Source organism: Capricornis sumatraensis, chromosome 7 (assembly GCF_032405125.1).
Source record: "Capricornis sumatraensis isolate serow.1 chromosome 7, serow.2, whole genome shotgun sequence".
Taxonomy (NCBI): Eukaryota; Metazoa; Chordata; class Mammalia; order Artiodactyla; family Bovidae; genus Capricornis; species Capricornis sumatraensis.
In genome coordinates this window covers 69110980-69135009 of record NC_091075.1, presented here as the reverse complement: position 1 = coordinate 69135009, position 24030 = coordinate 69110980, and the positions used below count along the sequence as shown (strand labels likewise).

Sequence of the window (24030 nt, the reverse complement as noted above, 5' to 3'; positions counted from 1 at the left end):
ATCAAACCCACACTCCCTGCATTGGAAGCATGGACTCTTAACCACTGGACCACTGGGAAAGTCCCACCTTTGATTACTTTTGATGGTTGGTTTATGGGGTGAGTTATTCATAGGGGTTAAAAGAAAGAGGAAGCCAAATGAGTGAAGCAAGAAAGGCTCTCTTCAAGTGGAATTCCTAGAGAAAGAACCAACGCTACATGTCCCTGTTTTCAGATTGCTGCAGAGAAGAAATCTACTTTCAATTCTTATAAAGCAGCATGGAGTTGATGGGGTGAGCCAATTTCTCTACTCATTCTTGCCCACAAGGTAATTTGATTTGGGAGAATCTGACATCTGCTGGGCTCTATCTTTATTAGGACAGAATCATTCCACTGAAAAGGCAGAGGCTCTGTTTTGATCTTGATTACTTCACTCTTACAACCATGTGTGAGACAGGCTTTTGATTATCCTTGCAGCTGATATTAAGTGCTTCAGAGTCTATAAAATATGCTACTTTCCCTAAGGCAGTTCCCAAGAATTAGAATTTGGGAAAGAAATGAGAGATGCCTGCACTGGTCTCAGGACCTAGTTACAGTCTCCAATTCAGTTAAGACTCCAATTCAGTCTGCAGTTCTCTCAGGAGCTCTATCATTTAGGAATTATCGGACAGCCAGTAAAGAATGGATGCTTTGATCTACCCATTTCTCGCCATGTTCTCTACTAGTTAGAGCTCACAATGAAGGACAGAAAATTGACACTCTGGCTTCTAACACAGCAAAAATTAACTGCAGGGCTCAGATCCAGGGAGGGAGAGGATGACAGAATGGGTGGGAGGTAGTTATGGAGAAGCAAGAGAGTTGGCAAGAGCAGCCTTCTTGGTTCTCCTCCAGTATTTCCCCTGTGTGGACTGACAGATAAATCACTGAAGGACAAGAAACAAGGAACAAAGTCTTAGCTATACCTTGATAGCAGACTCCCTTCCCTTCCCCGTAAGGACATTCTTCCCTTGTCCTAGGCCTTACTAGATTTTCCTTCCCTACCTTAAGTAGACTTCTCCATCTTCTCCTGCCACAGCTCTCATCAATGAGCTAGCTGAATCTCCACTGAAGGAAGAAACATTACCTAGGTGTGCATTTGGGGATACAGTTGTAGGGATGGGACTCGGCATGTCTTGGCTTATTAATAAGGGACAGGAATCTAAAGGTGTAAGGCTTTGCATAGGCTTATTACACCTGAGTGGGCTTCCCAGGTGGCACTCGTGGTAAAGAACTTGCCAGTACAGGATACATGAAAAGATGCGGGTTCAACCCCTGGGTCAGGAAGATGCTCTGGAGAAGGAAATAGGAACCTACTCCAGTATTCCTGCCTGGAGAAGCCCATGGACAGAGGAGCCTGGTGGGTCCACAGGGTTGCAAAGAGTCAGACACAACTAAAGCAGCTTAGCACAAAGCACACATTACAGCTGAGCAGCTGGACTTGGTCAGTACTGAAGCCAGGCCCCACTGGCCAAGGGCACAAAAAAATTTGATGAATTTACTCTTAAAAGACTATGTATCTCAGTTTCTCCCAGGCTCCCAGGGATGGTTTTGGTAGTAACACCCCTCAAATCACTTCTTGGAACTCTACTTTCTTATTACATAATTTTTTATGTAGAAAGGAAAAACTAGGTCTCAGGATTATTCTACATAGAGAATAATCAAAACTGAGATAATATGTAGAGAATTTATCTGGATTTACAGGTAAAGATGTACAAACCAACAAGGAAAAAATATCAAGAACTTCTAAGGGGAAAATAAAGGCCAGTCTCTGGCCTCATTCATTAAAAATGCTACAAGACAGAGGAAAGACATTTACAAGGTACTGAGAGCCAGAGAGTAGGGTCCAGGGATTTTTACTCCCAGCCATACTTCAGTTTCCATGGGCTTCTCCAGGCAGGAATACTTTGCCGACTAAGATCCATCTAGTCAAGGCTATGGTTTTTCCTGTGGTCATGTATGGATGTGAGAGTTGGACCGTGAAGGCTGAGCACCGAAGAATTGATGCTTTCGAACTGTGGTGTTGGAGAAGACTCTTGAAAGTCCCTTGGACTGCAAGGAGATCCAACCAGTCCATTCTGAAGGAGATCAACCCTGGGATTTCTTTGGAAGGAATGATGCTAAAGCTGAAACTCCAGTACTTTGGCCACGTCGTGAGAAGAGTTGACTCATTGGAAAAAAACTCTGATGTTGGGAGGGATTGGGGGCAGGAGGAGAAGGGGACGACCGAGGATGAGATGGCTGGATGGCATCATGGACTCAATGGATGTGAGTTTGAGTGAACTCCGGGAGATGGTGATGGACAGGGAGGCCTGGCGTGCTGCGAGTCATGCGGTCGCAAAGAGTCCATGGGGACACAACTGAGCGACTGAACCAAACCGAACTGCAGTTTCCAAATGAAAATACTCAGATCTATTGAAAACTTTTCTGGCAAAATACTCTGAGAACAAACTCTGACCAACTAATATATAAGGAATAAGGAAGCTATATGAAAAGAAAGCCACTGGCCCAGGAACTTTCTCAGATATCTGGATCAGGGTTTGATACATGCTTGTTTTCATTAAATGATGGTCGAACACACGAAAGAAGGAAGCCTTTGGGTGCCCCAAGTAGCCTCACCCTCTTCGCTATACACAGAGTGCGCAGCCCTCGTTTGGCGTAGTCATCCAAGTGCTTCTGGGTTTTCTCCCTTATCATCATCTGCTGTTTTTCCAGACCTGGTCCATCTGAAATAATTGACGAAACACAAGTGCTCCTACCAGTTTATCTGACAGACATTTTAAAAAAATAATGGAACCTTAATCCATAACAAACAAACGGCCTCATAGTTTTGAATCCTAAATGTGCATTTATAAAAGGGATCCCCTCAGAATAAATCTTCCCCTTGTTCCTTTCTCCTTGGGGAGAAAAAGGCTCCCAAATTAATGCAAATACCATTCCCACAACAGTGATAATGATAGTAACAATGATTATACTGATGCTGGCTGTCTTCCACTGAGCACTTACCATTTTCTAGGCTCTGAGCAGAGGCACTGCGTATATTGCATATAGTATATCCCTTTGATCCATTATCTGCTGATTATACTATGGACAAATGTTATTTGTTTTTGTAAAAATGTGAAAGCCTATACTTGAGACCCTAATACTGCATAAGAATTATATAAAAATGTGAAACCCTATACTTGAGTGTAACTTCTATTGTTTTAAATGTTTGTGTCCTCTGCCATGAGTTACACAACATTCTCACTTTCAAAAAGAAGAATACAGATTTGAACCCTGGTCTATGGAACCCCAAAACTTAGGTGCTTTCTCACCAAATCCTAGGCAGCTTCCCCTGCTTCATCAAGTGTGATGGATCCTCACAGATCTGCTTGTTTGCCTTTACAAGACCATTGAGAGTGGCCCTGTGATCATGAAGCCCTTCCCATCACTTCTTTCTCAGTCCTGCATGAACCCACCTGGGGAAGCCACAGAGAGCAACTCCATGATTGTGGAATCAGCGCCCTTTGTATATACAACCACTTGGTTGGAAAGGGGGTGCCGGACCACCACGGACATTCTTTTCCTTACTGAGTCGAAGGGCAGGATATGTAGGAGTTGAAATGTTAATGGTCCCAACGCGGCGAAGTCCACCACGACCTGCTCGGGGGTCCGGGACTGCAGAGTGCACTGGTAAGCCCGGGCAGCGTACACTAAGGCGGCTTCATCGGGGCTCTCAGCCTCATAACACAGGCTGGAGGTCAAGGGCTGTCCAGCGAGGGCTTCCACCTTGCCATTTGCGATGCCTGCATCGCTGTTTTGTTTCTCAATTTCTGTGGGACATGCTGAGTTATCAGAGCCCTGGAGGCTCTCACTTGTCTGGGCGATCTCTTCCTCCACAGGTGAGGCTGGTTTCATTCTATTAAACAGAGAGAGTCTGCTCACAAAGGCGTTTGGGACTCCAGATGGCTCTTTCCCACTGGCAAGAGATGGTGAACTCGACCTTCGGACAGACAGTCTCTGGAAGAGGTTTTTAATCTCTTCCAAAGATTTAATGGGTATTCCACGCAGAGAGGAGAGTCCGACCTAGGAAAGATAACATGAGAAGGTCTCAATAAAACAGTCAAAAGCAGTTGATAGCAACTACGAAGTCAAACTAGGGGACAAAAGGACAATGAAAAGTTACTACTCCCTTACATAGCAAACTGTTTCATATTTAACAATGATGCAAAAAAATTAATAAAAATAAAAGCAGCCGTTATGAAAAAGATGTGCTAATGTTGGTAGCATTGTGAATTTCTACAACCATTTAGGAAGAAATCTGACAGCTCATAGCAAAAGACATAAAGTGTGCTAATATTGGTAGCAGTGGGCATACTTTTAGCAAATTTTTCTGATAAAATAACCTAATATAAAAAATTATCTTTGTTATATGCATCCTAGCAATAATAATTTTAAAATTATAAATATTCAATAATAACAAATTAGAAACATCTTAAAATGTTATATAATATTTAAATATCAAGTTTATAAAGATTACAGGGCCATACTGAAAAAGCTATAAAAATAGTGTGAGCAGCAGAAAAACAAATGAGTGATTTGTAGAAGAAAGTAAATCAAAAGACTAACAAAATGTGTTTTTTCTTTCATTTTTCAGATTATAAAAAAGGTTGTTAATTTGACTTAAGAAAAACAGGCCAATAAAGTAGTTTATGGAAGACTATCAATATCATGATATGAATTCAAATTTCTACTTTTATAGAACTTTTTCTTGTTCATATTCTGATTTCTTCTAGATCTTAACTCTTACCAGTGATTCAATTTAGAATTTAATACTAATTGGGAAGACCAATTAATTGAATTGTAAAATTTTCACAATAGAAATGTCCAAGAATTAAATAATTTTCTCCTAATAATTATTAATTTTATGATAGTTTGAGGGACTCATGTTGGTCAATTTGCAAACTTACTGGCAACTCAAAAATGAAAAGTGAACTCAACTACAGATGACGTTTCTATATTACACATGAACTCCAATGAGCTCTTTATTCACTGCCTTGCTATCACTACCTTAAAATATCAAGAGGCTTAGGCTGATATATGCCTACAGAGATTGTCTTTCAGGCCACAGAATATCACATTCTTTGGGGATAAGACAACTACATTTCTTAAGTAGAAAACGCCAAAAGATGTCTGCATTGGAAACAGACGTATATCAAAAGGTGTTGTAGTGGAGAAAAACAGAATAACCAGTGATTTTTCCTCTAACTAGATAACTTCAAAGAGCAAGTTTCTAATTGAAATCTTATAAAAATACAGTTTCTGATCAAATGAAAGCTTAATGAGAAGTTATTTTTATGTTAAAACTGACCACCTCTGAAGTTGCCAAGAGAAAATGATCTAATAGAAAATGAAAATTTAATTGGGTTGTGTTGCAAATTGAATTTTAAGTGGATGCGTGCAAAAGGGGAAATAGTTATACTCAAGGAAGACAGCACAGCAAGTGGTGAATCACCAATCTCTAAAGCAAGCTTTCCTTTTTAATTGACAATGAATTTTCCATGAATTCTAAGCTACAAAGAGACTTTAAAGATTCAGCTTGTGTGGGAACAGCAGAACCTTGGTATATTATAGATGTATTGGATCTTCCAGTGATTGAGTTTGCATTACCCAAGTGGCATACGAAAAGGTATGTTATCATTAAACATGATAATGAATCTAATACTTTATATTTTGCTTGATGTAGTGCATATGTTGGAGGTCTCAGAAGTTTCACAGAAAGCTTCAATTTGGTAGGCAAAGTAAAGCAAAATGAAGAGAGTCACATTTGCCAAGAACTGCTCTCATCAGCTATCCTCCTGGAAGCAAAGTAGTGTAGTAGCATGGATCCATACTCCCTGGGTTCAATCCTATTTCCCCAACGAACTGGTCCTGTATCCCTGGGCAAGTTACTTAAGCTTACCTGTAAAATGAGGAGTAGCAGAATAATAGTACCTAACTCATGGAACTGTTGGGAGTATTAAACCTATTAATACCAATAAATCACTTAGAACATCATAAATTCAGAGTACAGGTTAAATGATGTATAAATGTTACCTGTTACTATTGTTAATTACAATCCATATAAGACCATGGGCTTCCCAGGTGGCGAAAGTGGTAAAGAACCCACCTGCCAATGCAGGTTAGAGGTAAGAAACTCCAGTTCGATCCCTGGGTAGGGAAGGTCCCCTGGAGGAGGGCATGGCAACCCACTCCAGTATTCTTGCCTGGAGAATCCCCATAGACAGAGGAGCCTGGCAGGCTACAGTCCATGGAGTTGCAAAGATTTGGACATGATCGAAGCAACTTAGCATGCATGCACAGTAAGAGCACATAACAAATATATTTAAACCCAAAGTTCTCTTCTGGAAGGTGACCCTCGTTTGCATTAGTCTTACCTTTTGCCGTGGCTGGTTAGGAGTAGAAACCACTACTGTGTTGCAAATTGCCAATGCAACAAAGAAGTCGATGATGTACAGAGTCTCCAGTGGTGGATCTGGGATAGGCTCATCAGTTGGGGTGAAGAGCAGAGGTGTAATCTGACTAAACTTGTCCAAAAGCCTGGTGTCTGGTACCACATCTGTTTCCTGAATATCCAATGAGACAAAGTGTGGTCACAATAAGCATCTAAAAATATGAGTTTTAAATCTACACAAGAAGCATGATTTCTAACCAGAATCTAAGAAACATGAGACCGTATACTATTCTTTTTTAAAAAATTTAATGTACATGGTATTATGGGAAGTAAAAAAAAAGGAAATAAAAGACAAAAAATTAAATGGAAAATCCAGAATGCATAATATGAAAGGAGATTACCTTGACTATTAAACAAAGTAAGAGATAGAGACAATGCCTTTCACCAAATTCTAATTGAATGAGTGTTTCCTTATTTTGAAATATACAGTGCAGAGCTATATTTTATTGTAGGATTCTACTTTGGGCATAGATTCATCCAACAGCAACCGATGAATATTAATTCTTTTAAAAGTGAGCATGTTATCTGTACTATGTTATTTTAACAACATATTTCATGGTTCAAGTCACTACTATTGTTTAAAAACCAACCTTCCAAAATAAAAACTATAAGCAGGTTAACAGAGTTTATCTGTATTTCCCTAGTAATACCTTACAAGACATGAACATCCATGCTTGCTATGCTAAGTTGCTTCAGATGTGTCCAACTCTTTGCGACCCTATGGACTGTACCCCCTTGTTCATGGTTCTTCTGTCCATGGGATTCTCCAGGCAAGAGGACTGGAATGCGTTGTCATTCTCTCTTCCAGGGATCTTCCCAACTGAGAGATAGAATCAGTGATGGACATTCAAGGGTCCCTCTAAGAGAGTTCTGATTATCAAATATATTTGGCAACTGTGACCTATGGCCTTCTCTTTTGTACAATTCCTTTTACAAATTGGCTTTAAGAAGTTTCACTATTGGGGGAAAATACTTCATTCTGTTTAACACAGTACTTTTGACACTTATTTAGAAGTACCAGCTTTAATGAATGAAGTTCCTTTATAATTTTGTAATATGTAGTCAACTGCTTTAGAAATTTTTCAGATGACTCAAAAAAGGGATCATCGTCTCTGAATCAAGTTTTCCAAAAAGAGCCACTGTGTTCTAGAGGAGTCCAGGATGCTGGCAAAGCATACTGACTTCAGGAAAGCCAAGAGAGGCGATGGAGAGAACAGACTCAAATGAGATGCTTGATGTTAGACTCAGTGATCATGGCTTGCGTTTTACACTTAGGAGTTCGGTCAAGTTTTAACACAGGCTCAGCAAGCAAAGAGCACAGGCTGGAAATCATATGGGTTTGGGCTCTAGATCCACTACATGCTCTCTAGGGGCCTCAGGCAACTTACTTATTTAACCCTCTGAGCTTCATTTCTTCTGAATAACCTTAAGAAGTATACCTACCTCAGAGGGTGGCTGTATAAAGTAAATGAGACAACAAGTGAGACGAGACCGCCACAACAGAAACTGAAATAATTTTATGTTCCTTTTTCTTCTGGAATGACACTCATTTTCAGGCAGTTTACCTGGTTCACAGTGGGTTTCAAAGGTCCCAGTTTTCTGCTGTCAAAAGACATTCTTAAATTTCTATCTAAAGACAGCATCTATTGTTCTGTGATAGTTTACTCAGCAAAAATTTGAACCATGTTGTGTCTGATAGAGTTTGTAAATGTTTGTAATCTGATGACTGCTCATTAACTAGTTGGCCACATTCCCTCTCAAGTCTCACACAGAGTAACACTGAGCCAGCAAGAGTCTGTGCTGTGCCCTCAGTTACTTGGAGAACCATCCCCTCCTTGAGGATCCCCTTGCCAAAGTTAGTTACAAGAGAGTGGCAAGGTCTGATGCTTGGGAACCTTGTTGCATGGAATTGATGAAGGCTATGATGATACTGGCATCTAGTGAGTGTGAGAGAGGCTATAGGCTGGAGCAGTATTTCTAAAGGCATCCTTCTCAAAATGTTTATACATATTAAGCAAAACTCCAAAGAGTTCCATACTAAAATAAGTTTAAGAAATGTTTAAATAGGTCTCGCTATTGTAGCACTTCTAAGAGTGTTTATAAGGTACCGGGAATCTCCAAGAAGAAGCCAGTATGCAGGCTTTGGCAATGTTATCTCTAAGAGACATTCGCTCTTTGGCACACAATCAGGGTTGAGTTACAGACCTTAGAAGCAAACAGTGATTTTATTGTACTGATGATCTCTGCACTGATGAGTAACTGGCTTCAGAACATCAGGACTCTACTTCATTCTAAAGTTACTCTAATGACAGATTTGTAAGTTCCATCTTGGTGACAAACACTGTTGACATAAATCAATCTAATGTGTCATTCAGGGAATTTAAGACCTGATGCTGTGGCCACTTGAATAAAAGAAGACATGGAGCTGACCAAAGCTGGGACTCTGATTGGAAACCATATTTACAAAAAGAATTGTCGAAATAGACGTGAGGAACTCAGGACCATACAAGACCCTAAAAGCATCATATATATATATATAAAGAAGAGCCCAGAAGATTTAAGGAATGAGCCACGTCAAAATGAAGCTTCAAGAACAACATATTCTTCCCTTTAGTTGGTGTCTCTAACAAGTTAACCCTGAATGACTAAGGTGTTTAGTTCCTGAACTCAGGAGAACTATAGAGTTATCACACATAATTGTTATGTATAAGATGGTTTGACAGGGTTTTTTTTTTTTTTTCTTCTAAGATCCAAATCTTCCTCATGGAAACCTTCTATTTCAAAATTGACTTTTGCTTTTTTTTTTTTCTTTCTGTGATGGACAGCTCCTGCCTTCTCTGAACTCGAATTAACCCAAGAACCAAATCCACACCATCCAGCTTTAAATAATTCCACGTATATGTACTTCTCTCCCCACAGGGAAAGTTCCTTTAAAGGAAGGAACCTATATCTTATAGATTTTTGCATACTTTTTAAAATTGAAGAACAGCTGATTTACAATGTCTCAGGTATACAACAATATGATTCAGTTATATATACATCTATTCTTTTTCAAAATTTTTCCATTCTAAATTATTATTTGGTATTGAATTTACTTCCCCAAGCTATACAGTAAATCCTTGTTGCTTATATATTTTATGTATTCAGGTCAGTTGCTCAGTCATATCCGACTCTTTGTGACCCTATGGACTGTAACACGCCAGGCTTCCCTGTCCATCACCAACTCCCGAAGCTTGCTCAAAATCATGTCCATGGAGTTGGTGATGCCATCCAACCATCTCATCCTCTGTCATCCCCTTCTCTTCCTGTCTTCAATCTTTCTCAGCATCAGGGTCTGTTCCAAGACCTTTTCATGTATGGTAGCTTGTATCTCTTAATTTAACCACAACTTTTTTTTATGTATAGTAGCTTGTATCTCTTAATCCCATGCTTCTAATTTATCCCTTCCCCCTTTCTTCTTTGGTAACCATAAATTTGTTTTCTACGTTTGTGAGTCTATTTCTGTTTCATAATAAACTCATTTGCATCATTTTTTTAGATTTCACATGTAAGTGATATCAGGCTTCCCTGGTGACTCAGTGGTAAAGAATCCACCTACCAAGCGGGAGACTCAGGCTTGATCCGGGGTTAGGAAGATCCCTCGGAGAAGGAAATGGCAACCCACTCCAGTATTCTTGCCTGGGAAATCCTATGGACTGAGGAACCTGGCGAGCTACATTCCATGGGGTCACAAAAGACTCGGACACAACTGAGTGATTAAACAATATGTATGGGTGTGAGAGTTGGACTGTGAAAAAGGCTGAGCGCCAAAGAATTGACGCTTTTGAACTGTGGTGTTGGAGAAGACTCTTGAGAGTCCCTTGGACTGCAAGGAGATCCAGTCCGTTCTGAAGGAGATCAGCCCTGGGATTTCTTTGGAAGGAATGATGCTAAAGCTGAAACTCCAGTACTTTTAGCCACCTCATGTGAAGAGTTGACTCATTGGAAAAGACTCTGATGCTGGGAAGGATTGGGGGCAGGAGGAGAAGGGGACGACAGAGGATGAGATGGCTGAATGGCATCATGGACTCGATGGACGCGAGTCTGAGTGAACTCGGGAGTTGGTGATGGACAGGGAGGCCTGGCATGCTGCGATTCATGGGGTTGCAAAGAGTCGGACACGACTGAGCGACTGAACTATGTACTGAATGTTAACTCTGTTTTCAAACTGAGAATGACTTGGACCCACTTTGTTTATGCAAACTCGAAAATGTCCAAAGTTTAATAATGAACAAAGATACTCCACGTGGGAAATAACATTGACCAAGGTCTAACACTATGCTCTGTTGTTCAGTTGCTGAGTTGTGTCCAACTCTTTGCAACCGCATGGACTGTAGCCCACCAGCCTCCTCTGTTCATGGAGTTTCCCAGGCAAATTTCCCTGGAGTCGGTTGCCATTTCCTTCTCCAGGGGATCTTCCCCACCCAGGAATCAAACCCATGTCGCCTGCTTGGCAGGCGATTCTTTACCACTGAGCCACCTGGGAAGCCCAACACTGCACTCTACTTCTCCTCTCCTGTCACCTGTACCTAAGGTTTTTCTCTCATTCCCTGCTGCCGCCCTCACTCCAATGTTAGGGACTCAGCACTCCACCTGGACAACTTTGGCTTAAATATAGATACAAACGCCTTCTGCCTCAGATTCCTAAATACCAAAGGCCTATGAGAAAAGACAAAGGCCAACAGCCACACAGGCACAGCTGCTCCTCCCCACTACGTTCTCCCCAGTTGTGTGGTTGCACACACTACATACTGTCTGCCTGAGTGCTTTTCCTTCCTTTTCTACTGTGTAACTCTCTACTCATTAGTTTACTCATAACATCAGTTTTACCTCTTTTGTGCAGCTTTTCTTGATCCCTTCTCATCCCCACAGAGTTGATGACTCTCTCTGTGCCTTTTTAATACTATGGATTAACTACCATTACTGCATCTTCAATACAGGATTACCTCTATTTACTTTTTTAATTTTTTTTTTACTTTTTACTTTATTTTACTTTATAATACTGTATTGGTTTTGCCATACATTGCCTCTATTTACTTTTATGTCTGCCTCCTCTATCAAAAGCAAAGCTGAAAGCTGGGGATGCGTCTTATCCATTTTATATCCCAGGCTCTACTATTATGTCATTATCTTCCATTACTCCATTTATGGAATATTTGCTCCATAAATATTTATTATTGATCTATGGTATCAGCAACACCTCAAGGAAAGAGGGGTGCACAGAATCTATGGGATCCTGGGTGCATGGAACTGACATCCTAGGTGGGGGGAGATAAATTAACCTATAAATAGATGGTTCTAGATCCAGACAAGTGTGCAGGAGATGGAACATACTTTGGATTCGGTGGTCAGTGAAATTTATTGAATCTTACTACCATGCTGAAGAATTGATGTTTTTGAACTGTGGTATTGGAGAAGACTCTTGAGAGTCCCTTGGACAGCAAGGAGATCAAACCAGTCAACCCTAAATGAAATTAACCCTGAATATTCATTGGAAGGACTGATGCTGAAGCTCTAATACTCTGGCCACCAGATGCAAAGAGCTAACTACTGGAAAAGACCCTGATGCTGGAAAAGATTGAGGGCAGGAGGAGAAGGGGATGACAGAGGTGAGATGGCTGGAGAGCATGACTGATTCAATAGATACGAGTCTGAGCAAACTCCAGGAGATAGTGAAGGACAGGGAAGCCTGCCGTGCTGCAGTTCATGGGGTCACAAAGAGTCTGACAGGGCTTAGCAACTGAACAACAAGATTTACTGAGGAGGTGACATCTGAGCTGAGACCTCAGTGAAAAGAAAGGAAACAGCCATATGAAGACCTAGGAGGACAGCGCTCCAGGTAGAACGAAAAGCATGCTTGTTGAATGAAAACCTCCCGAGGATTAAAGAAGCATAAAAACACTGACTCACAAAGTCAAGGTTTCTGTTTCTAAAGTAGGTCATGTGAGTCCAGGACTCAAGGTCCTCAATGTCATCCTAGCTCCTGAAGCTGGCACACCTTTGCCAGCCCTCTGCCTTGGACCCTCACTCGCTGACTCTCCCCTTGCCTCCCACATGAAGGGCACCATCTTAACAACTTTTCACTTCCAGACATCACAGCCCTCATTGTGCTTTCACACTGGTGTTCTACAACCTGGGATACATGAACACACTTTTAGTATCATATGTACAATTTTCACAGATGTCAGCTTTTCAGATTAAAGGATCTACAGTTTTCTCAAAATAATCTTTAGTCTCCAAGAAAGATAGAATGAGCTTGTCTAGAGCAAGCATGAGAGATGGTCTCGTATCTCAAGGAAGACCTCGTCATCCTATATGTAAGGATCTGCTATTCAAAACACAAAACAATGCAGCAACCCCAGAGAAGCTGCATAATCAGCACAACACATGGAACTGGAGTATAAGGCAAGTCAAAACAGATTGACCAGGAAGACTGAGCCTGTTGAGCGGCTTCAAATAATGATACTTCACTGAGAGCAGACATGGGAGGCTCTGACCTTAGATGCGGAGGATTCAAGGTGATGAAGTCCTTGCTCTCAAGGAGCAAGGTCCACATCAGAGGCAGAAATAAGGCCAATGATATGAGGATTAAGGGACTGAGGGCAGGAGGGACTGTGTAAACAGAACTTAGAAACAAAGAGTCTGAGAAGTCTTTGGAAGAAATGATATTTAAAGAAGTATTTCATCAGATCTGGTAGATAGAGGTAGGTGGTGAGGGGAGAATGAATTTTAGACAGGGGAAATGGTACAAAAACCATAATGACTCCAAATTAGGAAATAATCCTTTGTTCCATGAAGAGAGTGAGGCCGGATCGGGAAACTGAGAGGGAGGCCATGGTACAGTCCCACCTGGTCATTAGTATCCCTGACTTCCAAGTAAACATGAGTCAACATGGGGTTAACTGCAGGTGGCTGGAAAAGGTAAAAGATCAGCAGAGTAATGGGCAAAACTGATAAAACAGAAGAAAACAGATATCTACGTCTGATATAGCCTGAAAATGAGTACAGAGAAGAGGTTGTATGCATTCTTTACTTTTTTTTTTTCCTCTCAGAGATTGGAGAAAAAATAGGTCCAGATGTTTGGAATAGCTTGACAAATGGTAATGATAAGATATAACAGGTATTATATCCTTAGAGCCAAAGAAATAAATGCATTGGATGAGTTTCAGTGAAATGATCTTCCTCGATTCTAAATTGCCCTATTTGTTGGAACTTTGAAAAGAGCCAGATTCCCCTCAAGGCCTTTCTAGGACAAATGAGATCCCTGGGGTATGCTCAGATTGCATATCTACTGTGAAAGTCTATATAAATTCACTGCAGAAACAAAAGTCTTCCCAGAACTGTTTATGTCTTGTTACGTCACCTAATTCAGAGATCACCAACTGCTTATCAGTCTCATGGCTATGGAATCCTCATCTTGAATGAGGATAAGAAAAAGTTAATGAAATGTGGAGGGCAGAGAAGGCAGCTGAAATTTTATCAGTGATTTTAAGTGCAGCAAAAGTTTTGATTTCTAATTCTTTCTCACAAGCATCTTTCCTCTTTCCCATTTTCCACATGGTTCTTCCTCCATATTTCTGTCCCAGGACTTAAGAACACACCTTCTTGAGCTCTGACATAGAAACACTAGAAAATGATCTGCTGAGGACTAGGAATGGAGAAAAGGCCACAGATTTGGTGGGATTTCAGGATTACAAAGAGATAAAAAGGCCTCGGAGGATACTGAAAGGCCTCTGATTTCTCAATCAAATAGACACAATTACCAGTGTATGAGATACCTCTGCTAAGTTGTGCTGGTTCTGAAAGTGAGCCATGCTCATTAAAGCAAGGCAGCTTTCTCTAGGCTCAGAAGTGATTGACCTTGACCAGAAACATGTTTTTCAGGAATGGTATACTATCTCTTGACACTGATCTCCAAACTTAAGATATTGTGAATGTGTGGCAATCAGACTGAACTTACAGTCTCTTCTCAGGGAGAAAAGACAACAGCGTGTGGCTCCATGATAATTATGAGAATGTTCTTTCATTATTCATCACAGACAGACAAGTTGCAAGTCACACTGTCACACTTACAATGGGGCTACTGAAAGCAGCCTGTCTGGAATGAGGCACTTCACTGGCTCCTTCTCTACTTTCTAGAGCAAAACAGCTCCCAGTAAGATGATTCGAGGAGATACTTCCTAGAGGCCGATTGTGAACTGTCCTGCAGCTGGGGGCCCTCGGTTTCGCCATATTGCTGAGGGAGCCACTGGGAGTGTCGGCAGAATCTTCATCTTCAGAGGCAGCTTCCTGATAGGATTCCAACCTCTTGGCTGAGGGAGAGAAAACCACACTGGGTCATTCCCTGAGATGAAACACTTGCAGGGCGAATATATCAAGCATTTTCTTAAACAGCTATTTTACATGATCTCCTCTTTTAAACTTGGCTTCCAAACTCCTTCAATACTCTGAATTAATGAACTTGTATCATTGAGAAAAGTAGCAGCAATGAGAAAAGCCACATGAGTTCCTCCCTTCACCACCTACATACTCTTCCTCTGTGGTGTCATCTGGTCCCATCTTTAAACTATTATCTCTGTGCACAGTTTTGGCACATATCTGCATGGTTCACTCCCTTAGCCCCTTCAAGTCTCCTTGAAGTCATGTCCCTTTGTCGTGAAGACTTCTCAGATCAAACCACACTGTTCATTATACAGCCTACCTCAGAACTTACCACCATCTATACATCACAGACCTTATTTTTAATTCTTTGAATCATCCATTAGAATATAAACTCCAAAAGGGCAGAGAATTTTGCCTTTTGTTAATATGATATTTCTAAAACCCAGGGCAGGGGTTGATACTCAAAAAATACTAGTTGAATAAATAATGGACATCTTAAATTTGGTACGGTAAATGTAGACTGCTCCTTCTATTCCCCTGGGCTCCTGTCAAATCACTCTTTCTCATCTTCGTAAATGAAACCTAAATATCTACCTAGCTATTTATACCAAAAATCTAGGATTATCCTTGATTTCTCTTTTCTTCCTTATCCTTAGTATTGAAAGCATCACCAACAGCTGTCTATTATTCATCTAAAATATATCCCAAATAACAAACCTTCTCTTCATCTCCATCACCTTAATCCAACTCACCATCATCTCCCAAATGGACCAGAACAATACCCTCCTGACTGGCCTCCTTGCTCTATGTACTCCACTCCTGAAACAGTAACTAGAGTGATCTTCCAAAGATAGAGCAAATCAGACTACTGCCCACACAAAACTTTCTAGTGGTTTCACAGTTCACTTTGAATAAAATCTGAATTCCTTATCTTCGCGTACATAACTCAAAATGATCTGGCCTCTGATGACCTAACTTTTCTGGCCCCTCATCTACACTAAATCTAGCCTCACTGGCCTTTCTTTACTTTGAAAACTGTCAAGCTCATTTCTGTCTGAGGGCCCCTATACTAGCTGCTCCATCTGACTGGAAGGCTTTTACTCCTGAATTCAAAAACCAAGTCATTCAGATCTAGGCTCTGATATTCCCCCTAGAGAGGCCTTGCTCAACCATCCCATTCAAAGTGCTTTCTATTCATTCTGTGTCATAAAGTGTAAGTAAATGTTAGTCGTGTCCAACTCTTTGAGACCCTATAGACTGTAGCCCGTCAGGCTCCTCTGACCATGGGATTCTTCAGGCAAAAATACTGGAGTGTCATGCCATTTCCTACTCCAGGGGACATTCCCAACCCAGGGATCAAACCCAAGTCACCTGCACTGCAGGCAGATTCTTTACCATACACACCATTGGGGAAGCCCAATCAGCCCATTTTAATTCTCTGCAAAACAATTTTTAATATTTTTTCTTTAAAAATTAACTTGTGAAGCTGTGAAAGTGCTGTACTCAATATGTCAGCAAATTTGGAAAACTCAGCAGTGGCTACAGGACTGGAAAAGGTCAATCCCAAAGAACGGCAATGCCAAAGAATGCTCAAACTACCGCACAATTGCACTCATCTCACATGCTAGTAAAGTAATGCTCAAAATTCTCCAAGCCAGGCTTCAACAGTATGTGAACTGTGAAATTCCAGATGTTCAAGCTGGATTTGGTAAAGGCAGAGGAACCAGAGATCAAATTGCCAACATCCACTGGATCAAAGAAAAAGCAAGAGAGTTCCAGTAAAACATCTATTTCTGTTTTATTGACGATGCCAGAGCCTTTGGCTGTGTGGGTCCCAACAAACTGTGGAAAATTCTGAGAGAGATGGGAATACCAGACCACCTGACCTGCCTTCTGGGAAATCTGTATGCAGGTAAAGAAGCAACAGTTAAAACTGGATATGCAAGAACAGACTGGTTCCAAATTAGGAAAGGAGTACGTCAAAGCTGTATATTGTCACCCTGCTTATTTAACTTCTATGCAGAGTACATCATGAGAAACGCTGGGCTAGAAGAAGCACAAGCTGGAATCAAGATTGCTGGGAGAACTCTCAATAACCTCAGATATGCAGATGACACCACCCTTATGGCAGAAAGTGAAGAGGAGCTAAAAAGCCTCTTGATGAAAGTGAAAGAGGAAACTGAAAGAGGAAAGCTCAACATTCAGAAAACAAAGATCATGGCATCTAGTCCCATCACTTTATGGAAAATAGATGGGGAAACAGTGGAAACAGTGTCAGACTTTATTCTTTTGGGCTCCAAAATCACTGCAGATGGTGACTGCAGCCATGAAATTAAAAGATGCTTACTCCTTGGAAGGAAAGTTATGACCAACCTAGATAGCATATTGAAAAGCAGAGACATTACTTTGCCAACAAATCTCTGTCTAGTCAAGGCTATGGTTTTTCCAGTGGTCATGTATGGCTGTGAGAGTTGGACTGTGAAGAAAGCTAAGCGCAGAAGAATTGATGCTTTTGAAGTGTGGTGTTGGAGAAGACTCGAGAGTCCTTTGGACTGCAAGGAGATCCAACCAGTCCATTCTGAAGGAGATCAGTCCTGGGTGTTCCTTGGAAGGACTGATGCTAAAGCTGAAACTCCAGTACTTTGGCCACCTCATGCAAAGAGTTGACTCACTGGAAAAGACTCTGATGCTGGGAGAGATTGGGGGCAGAAGTAGAAGGGGACAACAGAGGATGAGATGGCTGGATGGCATCACCACCTCAATGGATGTGAGTTTGAGTGAACTCCGGGAGTTGGTGAGTCTAGAGAGGCCTGGCGTGCTGCAATTCATGGGGTCGCAAAGAGTCAGACACGACTGAGCGACTGAACTGAACTGAATTTTCTCCAGCAGAAGTTCTATGACATGAGCAGCCTTGTCTATCTTGTTTATCATTATGTCCAGTGTCTGGAATGGAGAGTAGACAATCAAAAACTACATGCTTGTTTGGATTACTAGTTACCTGTATTCATGCCAATTCTAGCTACTGAATAGGTATGGCTTTCAGGAAGTTAATTTATAAAATAAAGAGAATCTGCATATTCTATTCATTTTAATAGCTTCTGTCTATGTTTTTTAAGGACAAGGAGAGACTAAGAGGCAACATGGTGATTCTGTGCTCTAGGACTAACTCTTTCAAAGAGTAAGTGGTTTCCAGCAAATCACTTGCCTTTCTAGGCCTCTGTTTTCTTACTGGAAAAATGAACAGTTTGGACTCAATGACTTTAAGATCCTTTCCAATTCTGCAGTTCTGTAAGTTTATTATATTCTCTGCCTAAAAAAATACAAACTATTTCCCTATATGTCCTTTGAACTTCAAAAACAGATATATTTATTGCATCCCAAATACTCTGAGGTTCTCCATTCTTACCCGTGCCTTTGCTCAAGATAGCCATTCTCTTTTCTACTTACCTTAGTCCTAGTTCCTCACGGAAGACCTCTGCTTCATCCCACTCTCTGGTACCACTTTATAGCTTCGATGCACTGCTAAATGTTACTATGTGCCAGTTATTTGTCTTACTTAATCACTGTAACAACCTTCTGAGGTAGATATTATCAATATCTTCATTTTATAAATAAATAAATAAAAATTAAGTAAGTATCCCCATCTCACGAGAGTGATACAGATCAGTTTAATATCCAGTTCTATTAAACTCCACAGCCAGTGCTGTGAGTCTTCATGCTATACTGTTACTAAATATAGCCAAAAAGTTAAAATGGTCAATATTCCCTGCTTGATTTCAATGAGTCCATGTTTTGTAGTTTAAACATTATATGAATAATGAATAAGGGTATGAATAGACATTGAATAACATCCCTAGCATCAAGGGAAAATCCACTGTAGGAGAGAGCATTAGCACTTACTGAGTACCTCCTTTTCATCAAGCATCTTGCTAGGTCCTTTATTTTTTTTAATTTTTTATTGTTATTATTTTCCTTCCTTTTTTTCAGACTTCCCCTAGCTTTCTTTGCTGATCCTTGGCCACCTTGCCAGGACCACTGCCTGTGACTGTACATGCTGCACTAAGTCCTTTTTATAAACAACTACATATAGCTGTATATATATATTTATCTTTAAAATAATGTTATTGGCTAGAAATTATCACTGTTCCACTTTGCAGCTAAGGACAGTAAGACAGTAAACAGTTCAGAGTGGGTAGAGCTGGGATCTGAATTTGAGTTTTCATGACTCCAAAGTCAGACAAGTACCTGCTATATGTCCTTAGCAGTTACTTATAGGGCCTCCCAGGTGGCACGAGTGGTAAAGAACCCACCTGCCAATGCAGGAGACATAAGAGAGGTGGGTTTCGATCCCTGGGTTGGGAAGATCCCCTGGAGGAGGTCGTGGCAACCCACTCCAGTAACCTCGCCTGGAGAATCACATGGACAGAGGAGTCTTGCAGGCTACAGTCCATAGGGCTGCAAGGAGTCAGACACGACTTAAATGACTTAGCACAGCACAGCACACAGTTACTTGTATACAAGAGGTTAGCTCAGTGATTCTGAATGAGGGTCAAATTTATCCCCTAGCAAACATTTGGCAATGCCTGTTCATAATTTGGCAATTACATCTTGGGAGGAGTGCTATGCCATGCAGTGGGCAAAGGCCAAGAATGCTTCTAAATATCTTAAACAACTCCCCATTAACACAAAGTCATCCAGCCCAAAATGTCAACAGTGCTAGGTTGATAAATGCTTGAGTAGATAAAAAAATTTACGTACTGATAATGTGATACCATTTTAAAATAATTAAAATACTATACAACATATATAAACATGAAGGTTATACTTTAGGAATTTCTCATAATCATCATTAGGGGAAGTATTCATCAAGGAACTGTGGAATTAGTATAGAGCCAGATAGCTGAGCTGTTCCTGTAGGATGAACTTGCTCAATAGGGACTTATAAAACTATAAAGACATAGAGTAACTCAATCTTTAATAATTTGTGGGAAGCTATGAGAAATAAATCGGAGAAGGCAATGGCAACTCACTCCAGTACTCTTGCCTGGAAAATTCCATGGACAGAGAAGCCTGGTAGGCTTCAGTCCATGGGGTCGCAAAGAGTCGGACATGACTGAGTGACTTCACTTTCACTTTTCAGTTTTGTGCATTGGAGAAGGAAATGGCAACCCACTCCAGTGTTCTTGCCTGGAGAATCTCAGGGATGGCAGAGCCTGGTGGGCTGCTGTCTATGGGGTCACGCAGACTCGGACACAACTGAAGCAACTTAGCAGCAGCAGCAGCAGCAGCATGAGATAGACAAGTTACAATGTGATTCAGAAAACAAAGCTACTAAAAGCCATACTTTTAGACTCTGAAATTTTTTTAAAAAATTGAGCATGAGAAGCAAAGGTTTATTATTGTATTGATAAACAAAATCTATCCAAATGACCACCAAGACTTTTATTATGTCTCCTAAAGCAGACTAGGAAAGTTCCATGGATACCTCACAGCGGCAAGAGAATTCTTACCTTCCAGCTCGTAAGAGAAAATATACAAAGTCTGTAATGTTTCCTTTGTCTCAAGGTAGGTACTATGTTAGACGCTACATTAACTACTTTATTTCTCTCTTATTTAATCCTAATCTCTTTTCTCTTCCAATGCTCCTGTTCAAACATCCAGTAACCTGTTCACGGCCTATTATTTACATTTATGTGGTATCTGGAAGAAGTGAGCATTATTAGCCTATGGAACAAAACATTTATCACACTTTTCAACGTGCTCTCCAAAGGGCCAAACACAAGGATGAAAAGCATAGGACACTCAGATAAAACTTCTTTCAACTATATCATCCCCATATCCTCCATTGAACATTTTGCTATGAACTAATTACCCAAACATTTCCAGCATTCCAACTTTCACCTGCTCGTAAACAGCACACCCAGTTGAGTTTCTTTCAACTGTATCATCCTCACAGCCTTGACACAAAGCCTTTTATTCTAATTCCTCATATTTCCAGCATTCCAAGAATTTCTAGGCCAGTATCTTCAAAGCCCCAAACCTTGACCAGTGCAAATCCACCTCCAAAACTGACAGCTTGAAAATCAAAACAATATAGAAAGGCACCACTGAATTTAAACCTATGACACTTAAAAAGGTATTTTTATGTTTCCAGGTGTCCCTTCCACGTTGGACCATGAGCTTCTCAACAGACAAGTCTATCTCTTATTTTGACACGACAACAATGTGCTCGGTCGCTCAGTCGTATCTGGCTCTTTGTGACCCTATGGACTACATCCCACTAGGCTCCTCTGTCCATGGAATTTTCCAGGCAAGAATACTGGAATGGGTTGCCATTTCTTCATCCAGGTATGACAACAATACTAGCAACTAATATTTATAAAGAATTTATTCTGTGTTATGCTCTACGTGCCTTTTAAAAAATATATTTACTTATTTGGCTGTGCTAGGTCTTAGTTGCAGCACATGGGATCTTTCAGTTTCAGCATGTGGGATCTAGCTCCCCTGACCAGGGGCTGAAGCTGGGTCCCTGGCATTGGGAGTGCAGAGTCTTAGTCACTGGACCACCAGGGAAGTCTCCAAGTGCTTTTTCATAATTTACCTTCTCTTATCCTCTTAATCACCCCCCTGAAGTAGATACTATTAATATTACCAATCCTTTTTTATCATAGCCCAGAGAAATTATATCACTTGCCCAGAGTCACACAGCTTGCTGGCGGTGAAGATGGGAGTCAGATTTAGGAGGCTTGATTCCAAAATCCTTGTTTTTAGAAACCACTGAAGGCTGCCACATTCTGTCAGACCTCTCCACCATGACCAGCCCATCAACAACAGACTGGAAAAGGAGTATGTCAAGGCTGTATATTGTCACCCTGCTTATTTAACTTCTATGCAGAGTACATCATGAGAAACGCTGGGCTAGAAGAAGCACAAGCTGGAATCAGGATTGCCGGGAGAAATCTCAATAACCACAGATATGCAGATGACACCACCCCTATGGCAGAAAGTGAAGAGGAACTAAAAAGCCTCTTGATGAAAGTGAAAGTGGAGAGTGAAAAAGTTGGCTGAAAGCTCAACATTCAGAAAGATCATGGCATCTGCGCCCATCATTTCATGGGAAATAGATGGGGAAACAGTGGAAACAGTGTCAGACTTTATTCTTTTGGGCTCCAAAATCACGGCAGATGGTGATTGTAGCCATGTAATTAAAAAATGCTTACTCCTTGGAAGGAAAGTTATGACCAACCTAGACAGCATATTGAAAAGCAGAGACATTACTTTGCCAACAAAGGTCCATCTAGTCAAGGCTATGGTTTTTCCAGTGGTCATGTATGGATGTGAAGAGTTGGACTGTGAAGAAAGATGAGCGCCAAAGAATTGATGCGTTTGAACTGTGGTGTTGGAGAAGGCTCTTAACAGTCCCTTGGACTGCAAGGAGATCCAACCAGTCCATTCTGAAGGAGACCAGCCCTGGGATTTCTTTGGAGGGAATGATGCTAAAGCTGAAACTCCAGTACTTTGGCCACCTCATGCGAAGAGTTGACTCACTGGAAAAGACTCTGATGCTGGGAGGGATTGGGGGCAGGAGGAGAAGGGGACGACAGAGGATGAGGTGGCTGGATGGCATCACTGACTCGATGGACGTGAGTCTGAGTGGACTCCGGGAGCTGGTGATGGACAGGGAGGCCTGGCGTGCTGCGATTCATGGGGTCGCAAAGAGTTGGACACGACTGAGCGACTGAACTGAACTGAAAGGCTGCCACTACGTCCATCAAATTTACAAGCTTCATCATAAAGACACTATGCGGACATACCCAAATTGAGGGGCACCCTACAAAATCCCTAAAGAGTGCCCCTCAGAATTCTTGAAGTAAAGTGAAAGCGTTAGTCGCTCAGATGTGTCCGACTCTTTGCGACCCCCTGGACTGTAACCCGCAAGGCTCCTCTGTCCATGGAATTCTCTAAGGCAAGAATACTGGAGTGGGTAGTTACTCCCTTTTCCAAGGGATCTTCCTGACCCAGGGTTTGAACCAAGCTCTCCTGCATTACAGGCAAATCCAAAAAAGGAAAGGCCAAGAAACTCAAAATCTAGAGGCACCTAAATGATGACTAAGTGGTATCCTGGACAGGGTCTGAGACAAAAAAGACCTTTGGTAAAAAGTAAGGAAGTCCCAATAAAGTCTGGATTTTAGTTATCAATGAAGTATCAATATGGGCTCATTATTTGTGACTAATGTATCTTAAGACTAATGTAAAATGTTAAGACAAGGGAAGCTGGGCAGGAGGAGCATACTGGAACGCACAATATTTTTAAAACTTTCCTGTAAATCTAAAACCATTCTAAAATAAAATATTTGTTATTAATATTCTTTTTCAGAAATCTTTTAAAGGAGTTTAAAAAATTTTAATATCCATACAAGTCACCTGAGGTATTGTTAAATGAAGATTTTAATTGAAACTTTAAAGAGGGGCCCAAGACTCTGCATTTCTAAGATACACCTGGGTGTTGCTGATGCTTAGTCCATGAAACAAATTTATAAGTTGAAAGGCTTTAAATCAAGAAATGGCGTCATCAAATGTATTTAGTTCAACTGCATAAGAGTAAGGGGTTATTTCCCAGCAGTAACATTTTCGATGGAAATATCTCGTAGGCAATTCTTTTGACAGAAAATCGTCCTGAAGGCTTAACTAATTTTCATTTCAGTGAAAATAAGGCCTCAGGGTTAAGTTCTGAGGAAAACTAGCCTGTATCATTATCCCCTTCAGCACTGAGGGGGGTGGGGGAAGGAAGGTATGTGTTTGTATGCATATGCTTGTTTTTAAACCATTATACAAGAGACTTGTCTCTTGAGGGCTTCCCTGATAGCTCAGTTGGTAAAGAATCCACCTGCAATGCAGGAGACCCCAGTTTGACTCCTGAGCTGGGAAGATCCCCAGGAGAAGGGATAGGCTACCCAATCCAGTAATCTTGGGCTTCCCTTGTGGCTCAGCTGGGAAAGAATCCGTCTGCAATGCAGGAGACCTGGGTTCAATACCTGGGTTGGGAAGATCCCCTGGAGAAGGGAATGGCTACCCACTCCAGTATTCTGGCCTGGAGAATTC

General features: G+C 41.1%; 1 protein-coding gene across 1 annotated transcript in view; it reads right to left on the bottom strand.

Annotated features, from left to right (window-relative positions):
* The window catches only part of ATP10D (ATPase phospholipid transporting 10D (putative)), a 133104-nt gene that overhangs the window by 34068 nt on the left and 75006 nt on the right, over window positions 1-24030 (bottom strand). The window contains exons 11-14 of the mRNA XM_068975172.1: window positions 14620-14858; window positions 6431-6619; window positions 3473-4079; window positions 2634-2740 (exon numbers count right to left, since the gene is read on the bottom strand). Of these exons, the coding sequence (XP_068831273.1) occupies window positions 2634-2740; window positions 3473-4079; window positions 6431-6619; window positions 14620-14858 (1142 nt within the window). The remainder of the gene's footprint in view (window positions 1-2633; window positions 2741-3472; window positions 4080-6430; window positions 6620-14619; window positions 14859-24030) is intronic.